The 11,318-nt window shown below is 42.7% G+C and overlaps 1 protein-coding gene across 6 annotated transcripts in view; it reads left to right on the top strand.

Annotated features, from left to right (window-relative positions):
* Positions 1–10,191, top strand: part of Dgkg (diacylglycerol kinase gamma) — a 200,697-nt gene extending 190,506 nt beyond the window's left edge. For all 6 annotated transcript variants that reach the window (XM_040751044.1, XM_040751046.1, XM_040751045.1 and 3 more), the window contains one exon: positions 7,471–10,191. In XM_040751044.1, the coding sequence (XP_040606978.1) occupies positions 7,471–7,569 (99 nt within the window). In that variant the 3' untranslated portion in view covers positions 7,570–10,191. The remainder of the gene's footprint in view (positions 1–7,470) is intronic.
* The last annotated feature ends 1,127 nt before the right edge of the window (positions 10,192–11,318 follow it).

Below are 11,318 nucleotides of genomic sequence, written 5' to 3' on the forward strand. Positions count from 1 at the left end.
TATTCAATACTTTTAAGATTAATTATAATTTTAATTATGTGTATGTGTGTATCTGTGTGTGTATATATGCATATGAGTACAGGTGCCCAAACAGGCCAGAAGAGAGCATTGGAGCCCCTGGGGTTCAAGTTCAGGTGGTTGTGAGCTGCCCAGTGTGGGTGCTGGGAACTGAACTGGGATCCCATGGAAGAACAAGAAGCCTTCGCTTCAACCCAGCATTTTTTTTTCTTTTGCTTGTTTGCTCATTTATTTTGTCTTGTCTTGTTTTGAGACAAAGTCTCCCTGTGTATCCATGGCTGACCCAGAACTTCTCTGTAGACCAGGCTGGCCTCAAACTTACAGAGATCAGCCTGCCTCTACCTCCTAAGTGCTTGGATTAAAGGTGTGAATGGCCATTCCTAGAAAACATGTCTTAATTTTATAGAGATTCAGAGAATGCTATGACTGCTGGGCGGTGGTGGTGCACATCTTTAATCCCAGCACTCAGGAGGCAGAGGCAGGAGGATCTCTGAGTTTGAGGTCCGCCTGGTCTACAGATCAAGATCCAGGACAGCTAGACATATACAGAAAGCCCTTGTCTCAAAAAAAAAAAAAAAAGGTTACTAGAAAGAAACTCTCAAAATAATGAAAATTTTCTGCTAAACCAATAACAGATATTTACTTAATACTAAAATTTCAGAAAAAGTTCTATTAAAATCACAGATAAGAAATAAATGCTAATACCACTTGGCAGTTCTAGCTAATGATATATATATATATGCATATATATATATATATGAAATAGAAAATAAACATAAATATTTGGGAAACAGTCAAAACTGTCACTATTGTAAGGGATGGTGACCATAGAAAACTCAGGAAGTTGGTGGACAAAAAAATAATAGCATTCCTATATACCAACAGTAACCAATCCAACAAATCTACTAGGAAAAAAAATACATAACAGTAGCCACAAGACATACAATTCACAGTTGAATTGTGGGAAATTAATGAAAATACCCATAAGATGTAAACAGCTTTAAAATTTGAATATGTAAATCACCTTGGTTTCTTTTCCCATTGCTGTGATAAAACTCGCTGACAAGAGTAACTTAAGGAAGAGAGGGTTTGTCTTGCTGGCAGTTCCAGGGTAAAGTTCATCCTAGAGACAAAGTCACCGAGGTAGGAGCTTGAGTGAGCTGGTCACATTGCATCTGCAGTCAAGAGCAGAGGGTATGCTCATCTTGCCAAGATCCCTGGGCCTGGGGTATGTTGTCATCCATAGTGGGTGGGCCTTCCCACCTCTGTTTATGAAAACAAGACACTCCTCCACATGCCAACCTGACCCAGACAATCCCTCACTGAAACCTTATTCCCAGACAATGATTCTGGAATATATCAAACCAGTAAAACTTGGCCATCACAGAAATGTCCATGTCCCAATTAGTGATCACAAAATCCCCATACAAACTTTTTAACCTGATAAAACAGTGCAATTCCTAGAGGACTGATTTAATAAAAGAACTTTAAGAGTTTTCAACCTTGAGCTATTGCAGGAGGATGGGAGAAGAAAAGACTGTCCACAGATACTAAAATAATTATAAAGTCACAATAATTTCAACAACATTCTCTTATTACAGTATTAGATCAATAAATCAATAGTACAGGATAGAGTCCTAAGAAATCTTAGGGTACATAGGGTGCCTAAAAACTTACTTAATTGGGTAAATAAGCACTATATAACAAGACTCAAATTTAAAATGAAATGCTATCACCTCTGGAGAAAATAGATTGTTTTAGTTATCCTATAGGCAAAACCCTTCTACTGAAAAGTGACATTTTTTATTAATAGAAAAATTTAAGCTCTACAAGTCAAGAATCAATATAGAGGAGTTGGAAATGTAGCTCAGTTTGAAGGGTGGTAAATGAACAAAGCCCTCAGTTAGGCCCCCAGCATGACATAAATCCAGCACTCAAAAAGTGGAGACAGTGAGATCAGCAATTCAAGGTTGTCCTTGTCTATAGAGTGAGTTTGAGGACAGCGTAGGGTACATGAGAAACATCAACAGAACAACAACAAAATAAAATAAAAACGGAAATTAATTTAGATATTTAAAAGACTAAGGGCAAGCTACTTACAATAGCAGTACAAAAGAGCAGGCTAGCTCCTATGTTGTAAGAAGAAACAGACCCTTGGAATCCAGCAGGAAAAAGTACTAACAGTGTCAGATGGGCAGATGATTTGCAGATAAGAGGACAAGGGCTAGTAACCTATGATAGCACAATTTAAAAAAAAAAAAGGAATGATTTTTCAAATTAAGACACCATGTAATTCTTCATATGCTAAGTAAGTTTAAGAAAAAACTTGCTTCTGTCAAGGATATGGTAACACCTCACACTCAGTAAGACAGGACAATGAACTGACCCAGCTTTTCTGGAATTCGTCTTGGACCATGTATCAGAAACAACCATGCGGCTCAGCACTTAAGCTCTTGCAGAGGACCCAGGTTCGGTTCCCATCATCCTCATGGTGGCTCCCAACCATCTGCAACTCCAGTTCCTGGGGATCCAGTGCCCTCTACTTGCCTTTGTGGATGTGGCATGTACGTGGCACACAGACTTGCAGGTAAAACATTCATTAACATAAAATAAACATATAAACATAGATGTATAAGATTATCAATTTCTACTTCATGCACCATAACCCCCCCAAAAAATGGAATTTTCACAAAAGTCCAACGTTTAGTGAGGAGGTATGTTTTTAGAAATTTTTGTGAAATTTATTTTGTGTGTATGAATGTTTTACCTGGGTGTGCACTGTGTGCGTGCCTGATACCCTTGGAGGACAAAAAGGGTACCAGATCCCCTGGAACTGGAGTTATAGAGTTGTGAGCCACTTTGTGGGTACAGGAAACTGAATCTAAGTCCTCTGCAAAGAGAAGCAATGTTCATAACCACTGAGCAATCTCTCCAGCCCTGACGAGTTCTTAAAAAGCTACATGCTATTCATCAAATGGAATAATTTTTAGACATTGAAGGTACAATTTAATAAAATGTTACGGTCTGGAGGTGTAGTTCAGTGGGCAAATGCTTTCCTAACATATATAAGGCCCAGGATTCGCTCTTCAGAACTGAGTATGTTAAATTAATTAATTAGAGATAAACTTTCATTTTAAAATTAAATACTGAAGACATTAAAGCACTGGCAAAATGATATCAAAATGACCAGATACTTGATTATATATAGAAACATGTATACATGTGTAACATATGTATTTATTAAGAATGCTTGCCTTACACAGTGCTGTGAAATAGTGTCCCATGCTTCACCATCATTGCTCACACTATAACCCAGCACCAGGGAGGTGGAGGCAGGAAGATCACAAGTTTGAGACCATCACCTGCTACGTAATGAGTTGGAGGCCAACTTGGGACACATGAGACTCTGCCTCAAAAAGCAAAATTTAAAGAGTGGCTTCCAAACTTGAGTAAATGTGGGACTGGGGTGGGGGTTAAAATTTATGGAACACTTCTTGGAGTTCTAATCTAGCTGGTCTTGATGTCCAAGAATTGGACTTTCTGACAAATTTCAGGGAAATGTTGATGCTGTAGGTTCAAGGACCAACCTTTGAGAACCACTGAAGTAGTTAAACTCCCCACTCATCAGCCAGCCTCACTCTTGCATAGACTGGCTGTACCTACCTACTACATTTGAAGCCTGTCTTAGTTTGTTTTTCTGTTGCTATGAAATGTTTTAGCAAAATCAACTTAAGGGATTTTAATAAAATCAGCTTCTGGTTCACAGTTCAAGGGTATAGTCAAGGGAACAGGAACATGAACCAACTGGTCACATGGCATCCACGGTGAGGAAAAAGAGAGAGATGAATGCACTCCCCTGCCCTGCTCCCTTCTCCACTGACACAGTCCAGGGTTGCAGCCAGGTTGTGGTGCCATGATATGCGGGTCTTACCCCTGTATTTAACATAGTCAGGATACAATGATTCTGAATTCTGCCAAGTTGATCACAGATTGTCACAAGGGTCATGTGCTAGGAAACATTCCTGAAAGAGGATTCCAAGATCTTGAATAACCCAGAAATAGCTAAGATTATTTGTTTGTTTGTTGGGACAGGGTTTCTCTGTGTAGCAGCCCTGGTTGTCCTAGAACTCACTCTGTAGACCAGGCTGGCCTGGAACTCACAGAGATCTGCTTGCCTCTGCCTCCCACTGGGATTAAAGGTGTGTACCACCACCCCCAGCAGAAATAGCTAAGACATAAAAGATGATACCCTCTCTTTTGTTAGAAGCCCCCCACCTTCTTCTATGATGACTTTAAGAAAGAAAATTACCTTGATTTCTCAAATGTCACAGAGAGCATTTCAGCTCTTTTGGGTCTGTGCCCTTCTGCATTCCAGGCCTGGGGCACCTGCCATGTGATTTAGGAAAGCTTCAAACTCACAGCTTCGGTAGTTTTCTAGTTCTAAGGCATCTGCTCTCAGATGGCAACATCCAGGGACAACTTTATTGCTTCCCTAAGTCATAAAATGCATTGATTTTCAGGAACTGGTACAGCAAAGGCAATCTCTAACAGGAGTGAAGCTTAGCATTTCACTCCATTTAAAGGAAAAATCATCCAGGCAGTGGTGGCGCACACCTTTGATCCCAGCTCTTGGGAGGTAGAGGCAGGTAGATCTCTGTGAGTTTGAGGTTAGCTTGGTCTACAGAGTGAGTTCCAGGACAGCCAGGGCTACATAGAAAAACCTTGTCTCAAAAAACAAAAAACAAAAAAAAGGAAAGAAATTAAAAGAAAAGAAAAAGGAAAAAAAGGAGAACTCACAAGCTATGGGAATTTTGAACTATGACACAGGAGTACTGGATCAGTTCTAGAACACTAACAACAGAGCCTCTCTCTCTCTCTCTCTCTCTCTCTCTCTCTCTCTCTCTGTCTGTCTCTCTCTCTCTCCCTCCCTCTCTCTCTCTAGCAAGTTTAAGCTTTGACTAAGAAACATAGGGTGTTCTTCCAGTCAGGGTTGACAGAGGGCTTACCTGCATCTCAAACTGCCTCCTCATGCCCTTCTGACTTGGGGCTAACAGACTGACATCTTTTTTTACTCAAAATGAGGAAATGATTTCATGCATCCCTCAGTTATCTGCAGCAATCAAATCCTCAAACATGACCAAAGTATACTGTTAAGGAGACATTCCAAACACCTATCCTACCGGCACATTTGTTAAGATTGTGGAGAAGCCAGGATGTGGCAGAGCCTCCTTAGAGTCCCAGCTCTCAGGATGGAGATAAAGAGAGATCCCCATGAATTTGAGGACAACCTAGGCTACATAAGACAGTTCTAGACCAGCCAGGCTACACAGTGAGCCCAACTTAGAATAACAATAATAGTAATAATAATAATAAAGTTGCAAAACACTTGAGTTTTGCTTCCTCTGCTAACTTTGGAGGTGCTAACAGGCAAGTCTTAGTTCAGTTAGAGGCAGAGAAAGAAGCAAGGGCCTTCTCTCATAATATAGCCAGCTGTGTGCAGCTGCCACCTTCTTCCCCAAACATAGCCACCTTGAGTGCCAGGAAAATGCTCTTTTCTCTGGCCTGGTTCCTCTTCCCCGGCACAGTTTCCCAGCAAACATCCTGTGAGTTCAGGGATATCTAAGTGAGCATCTGAGCTCAGCAGTTCTAGAAGGCTTATCCCAAAGCCTGCGTCACAAATCTCTACTGGCTGAGCATGCTAGAGGGCAGGCCATGGAGAAGTGCTGCTCGACTCCCTTTTATGCCTCACCTCCATCAGGGCTGGAGCAAACATAACAACTGCAGTATAGCGCACAATACAAAGTAGTGTTGGATGGATTCTTGATCCGCTTCTCTGGCAGAAAATCTGACTCATCTCTTCACCATCTCCAGGCTGGTGGAAGCCAGCAGAACGGTCGTTTCAGATCTATCACCAGGCTGGGATGGTTGTCCAGTGTCTTTCTTGTCCATCCTCTCCTTTCCCGTTCTTGGAGCCTTCTAAATGTGAGCCTTGCAGTAGTCATCAGAGCCAGACATTTCCATCCTAACCCACTCTGATGACAGCTGTTGAATAATTGCCCGGTCCTTTCGCTCATCTTAGTTTTCAGCCATGGTTTGTAGTTGCTGATTACTTCACAGGAACCCAGACTTGATGTTCCCTTTTGAAGCCCTACATCAACCAACTTCCCAGTCCTCTGCCCTCAGCTTAGCCTGTTCATACATGGTCCCTGGGTCCCATGCCCTTTTTCCTTTTGTAAGGGGCCTCTCTGTTCTTATCTGACCTTTCTTGTTCCTTACTTAATTTCTTTTTTACACCCCTTGGCTAATCCTACATTAACTCAAAATTGATGATGGGTTGCTCTTCAATAATTCTATTTTTTCTCTATGGTCATGCTGTCATTTTCAATAGTATAGTAGAAAACAGCAAGACTAGATTCATAGAGTTGTGAGCTTCTAGGTTCTGTCTCCTTTGGCATCTCTTCTCTTTCTCTCCAATATAACACCTAGTCATTCCCTTCCGTTTTACAGTTTACAATGGGCTTTCATTGACAGCCTGTCATTTGATCTTTGTGTAAAGAAATAGTATCAATGTTATCCTCACTTTGAAGTTTGGCAAGCACTGTTCTCTGAATGATAAATTATTTGTCCAAAGTTCTGCACCAAGGAAATAGACGTACACGGCCCCACGCCCGAGTCTTTGAATCTTAGGTACCTCCTGTTCCCGTATCAACCACCCACTCTGAACATCTATCATACTCGATAAATGTCGATGGAATGATAATGAGGATTATTAGTGTGGGAGTGTCACCGGGCCACACTCAAATAGGAATTAAGCATTTTGAAGCCATGCCTATAATTAATGGAATATTTTATAGAATAAAATCATAAACCTTAAAATTAAATAATAAAAAGCTTATGCAAGAAAATAGGGTTGTCTGTACCTAAGGGACTCATTTGGGAAAGGTCCATATGAGGTTCCTTGGCTGGAGGCTAACTGAAGCCTTCAGGTTAGCTGGTTACATATGTCTGCTGCCTGGGCTGAGTCGGGACTGTGATCATGGAGACATGCACTATAGCTCTCCTGCCCCCACCCCCACCCCACCATGTGACCTTCAGCTAGGCTAAGTCCCCCACAGAGCTCTGGGCTCCTCTTCCTGATCCATCCTACAGAGGGATGAATGGGAAAGTTCCTGAGGTCTCCTCTGACTGTGACATTCTGACAATCTATGAATAGCAAGGGCACAAGACAGGTGCGAGCTGATGGCCCCGTGGGAAGCTCACACCTGTCTCCCCGGTGTTTCCGCCCCTCGATTCCAGCAGTGCCAAGCTCCAGGCCCAGTCAGGGTCAAGTTGCCAATTTTGAAACTGTTCAAGGACAGTTGTCCTTCTGCCTGGGACTCCTTTGAGCCCAAAGCTGGTCTTCTTCTCCACAGCTCACTCTCCCACTAATTTAACTCTGTTTCTTTATTTCAGATTAAAATCACTCACAAAAACCAGGCACCTATGATGATGGGGCCTCCCCAGAAGAGCAGTTTCTTTTCATTGAGGAGGAAAAGTCGTTCAAAAGACTAAACAGTGTGCCAAACAAACACCAGCTCCACCAAGAAGAGAAAGCAGAATCTACGCGCGCGCCCACACACACACACACACACACACACACACACACACACACACACACACCTGTAGCCAGAGGGAGCAAAGCCACCCTTCCAGACGAAAGTGTCATCCTGCCATAAAGTCTACCTATTTTGAAAATGGATCCTCTCTTAACAGAGCCAATACCCACGAAATATTTTGAATGGACTCAGGGCCCACCAGGATGGGTTGGCTCCTACAGCAACTTCCACATTCCCACAGGCCTTGGGTAGACTTTGAGCCTGAAGGAGAAATCCCCTTTCTTCTTCTCCACTCCTGTAAGGTTCCAGGCTGTAGGTTTCCTGCCTACAGTGAGATCGGATGTGGTCAAGGGAAAGAGCTCCAACCCAGAAATTTTGCACAAAAGTCCTTCTGTATGGAAACAAAACAGCCTCTAGCTCTCCAAGCAAAAACCCTTGGCAGGGCTCAGCCAGCACACGATGGTTTCTTCCTTGTCCTCCCAGCAGCAGCTCCTCCCCTCACTTGCTGAGGAAAGCCGAGAGGCCACGGAAAACTGTTTCCATTCTTGGGTCTCTCTGCTGTCCATGGGCACTTGTTCGCTTCCTGAAGCATCTCTTGGTGGCTGTTTGCTCAGAGAACAAACAAGGCTGCCTGGGCAGCGTACTTTAGATGTGGTATTTATTTTCATAGCTCCTATGAACACCTGGGAGGGAAAGCTGAGAACGAGGACTTTATTTTTCAGATTGATGTCATAATGTTATGTAAAAAGGAAAGGAAAAACACCACTCCCAATACTCCCCACCCCTCACTACCACACAAGTCAAAGTGTGTCTCTCATTTGAATCCCAAGCCCTAGTGGCAGAGATGATGAGAGGGAGGGGCTTTGCTGGGAAAACGACCAGCCAGCCTGTCAGGAGATTACCTGTTTCTTTGCACTTTCCACTCTCATGGTGTGACAGAAGGACCTGAGGTCTTATATATGTACATATGTAGCATATGTGTTTATATATAATATATAAATATTTATTTACTGCTGGACTTTTCCTCACTAGAAGTAAACAAAGATATTGTGGGAACAGAAAATGGGAAGAAAACGGAAGGTCCCTACTCTCCCACCATCATTTGATTGTAGAGACACATTTCCCTGGCTGGTTGCAAGGTTGACAGGAGGGATCTAGATCTGGGAACAACCGTGAAACAAATGCTGTTCAAGGCTCATTCCCCCATTGGTTGGTAAGAAAGTAGAGTTGTGTAAAAGTTAAAAGGCTTCTCCTTGGTGTCCGGGCTAAGGAAGTTTAACTGTGAATGTTACTAAGAAGATCATTACCATACAAAAGAACCCTCATCTGGGAATAGGGTCGTTTCTGGTAACCAAGAAGTGGTTGCACTTGGATTCAGGTTGTCAGGGAAGAACTATCATATAGCCTATGCTTGGAACAAGCCCACACTTAGGCTACTTCCCAAGTTCTCAATGGCTTGTCCTACATGGAGAGAAGTTGGCCTGAAGTTGAATGCCCCAGACAGATCATCTGATTGAATTCTTATGTCACCTCATCATGGTCACCAGATCATCTTAACTTGGAAACATTCCTGGCTACAGATATGACTTCAGTAAAGAGTTACCTTCTGTTAGATGTTGACAACCAGGACAGAACAGTCTTGCCGTGTTCAGTGGGCTTCATTCAGCTGGTGCCAGCATCCCCCTCCTCTGTGGAGGGTACCTCTACACAGAGCATCACTGAAGGCTCACCTGGGCCTTCATCTCTGTCTCAGATTTCTCAAGAGAAAACCTGGGCCCAACTGACATCACTCTACTGAGCTCCCTCTAATCTTGCAATGGACAAGGAAGGGAACATGAAGAATGTGTACAAAGTGAGCCCACCTATGAAGAAAGCCATCATCTAGAATCCAGGACTAAGACTTGGGACTGCCCTGCTCAACCTAACATGCTTCTGTTGAGCAAGTGGAAACCCAGGCCACCTAAAGAACATACTGATAGGATGCTTGGGGATGGGACCAACATGTTCCCCAATGGCAGCAGGTACTATTTTGGAAGGCACTTGATTCTGAAGCTGATGCAGGTTCAGCTTCAGGACCATTGATTCAAATAGAAGTGATCGTATGTGTTTCAACCCCAAGATCGCAGGTTGAGACGGCACCATCAATAGATGAAATGGATTCCCAGAGACTCCCTGCAGAGGTTGAACGTTACATGAGAGACCCAGCCCAATCCTTTAAGAGGCACAGAGTACAAAACGCCATGGCATTGCACTTCTTATTTGCTAATCTTAGTAAGTCTTGTGTTGCTGTTTAATCTTACCTTACAAGTCATCTTTTAAACACCCTGACTGGTGTTTCTTATTGTGTAGTGCATCATCCTAGTGACCCCCCACTCCAAGCTCTTAGCCAACAAATATTATCATTTCCATCCTACTGAGAATGGGACTTTCTGGTGTTTTGGTGGCTTCCTAAAGCTACACAGTCAGGGGAGAGCCTGGTCTCTTCTGTGCTGCCCTGCTTGGATTCTTTCCATGCTGCAGACATGTTTTCACCTGCCTTCATGCTTCCACCCCACTAGCAATAAAAACAGTGAAATCAGAAGCGTTCAATGCACCTTGTTCTTACAGGGCTGATGGGCTAGGAATCGTAGCTCAGTGTGGCGAGGTTTCCATGGGGTTTCCCCAGTGAGCTGGGAGCAGAGACAGACTTCATAGGACGATTATATTCAGGTCACAGACCAACCCCTCTCAGGAGAGTTCATTCTACAGATGGAAAAAAAATACGTTAAAATTGCCAAATAAATTAGGAAATACTTGGCAGAACCTGTAAGAGCCTCCAGACTGGCATTATATAACATGCATATATATATTATAAATGTGCACATTATATAAGGTGACATAGTACTTAATGTGCTGTATATATTATGTAAATTACGTATTTGTGAGTAATCATGATAAATATAGAGACCTACTAATCACTTTTTTACACATACTCAGTGACAGATTAGGAAGTTTCTTTGCCAGAAAGTCTTAAAACTTACTCTCTCCTGCTGCTTTGGTTCCAACTCCTGCCAAAAATAATTTCATCAACTTTTCCCATCTCTAGCCCCCTCTTCTCTTAGCCAAACTCTCAGTTACCTTCTGTCCAAGCTAGGCTGTACGTTCCATGCAATGCTAGTACAATCAGGATCTACAAAATTAGAGAGTCCTAGGGATAAGCAGGGTCTAGACTTCCAGATTCCCTGTCAGAGGCCTACAACTCAACTTTGTCTAGCAGGTGGGTGTGTGTCAACATTAAAGGGAGGGAGGGGAAGGAAAAGAGAACCTACCATCTCTCTGAAGATGAAACCACTAAGACATGTTCAATTCAAGCCCTAGTGTACAACAGGAATGAGTGAGAACGTAACTTCAAATGTTGAGTTAAAATTGAAATTATCTCACATATCTAGTCTAAGACTTTACACCCTATCTGAAACCATAACGTTCTAGAATATGACTCACAAAACACTAGTATTCCTAAAATGTTTCATGAAAGGGCTAAGGAGATGGCTCAATGGAAAAAAACACTTGCTGTGCAAGCCTGCTGCCTGAGTTCTATGCCTGGAACCCACATAAAGGTAAAGGGAGAAAACTGATTCCACAGAGTTGTCCTCTGACTCCCAGCATGAACATTATGGCTTGCATGCACACACACATCACATGAATGTACACAGTAGTAATAATTGT

The sequence above is a fragment of the Mesocricetus auratus genome, unplaced genomic scaffold, assembly GCF_017639785.1.
Source record: "Mesocricetus auratus isolate SY011 unplaced genomic scaffold, BCM_Maur_2.0 Super-Scaffold_100008, whole genome shotgun sequence".
Classification (NCBI taxonomy): Eukaryota; Metazoa; Chordata; class Mammalia; order Rodentia; family Cricetidae; genus Mesocricetus; species Mesocricetus auratus.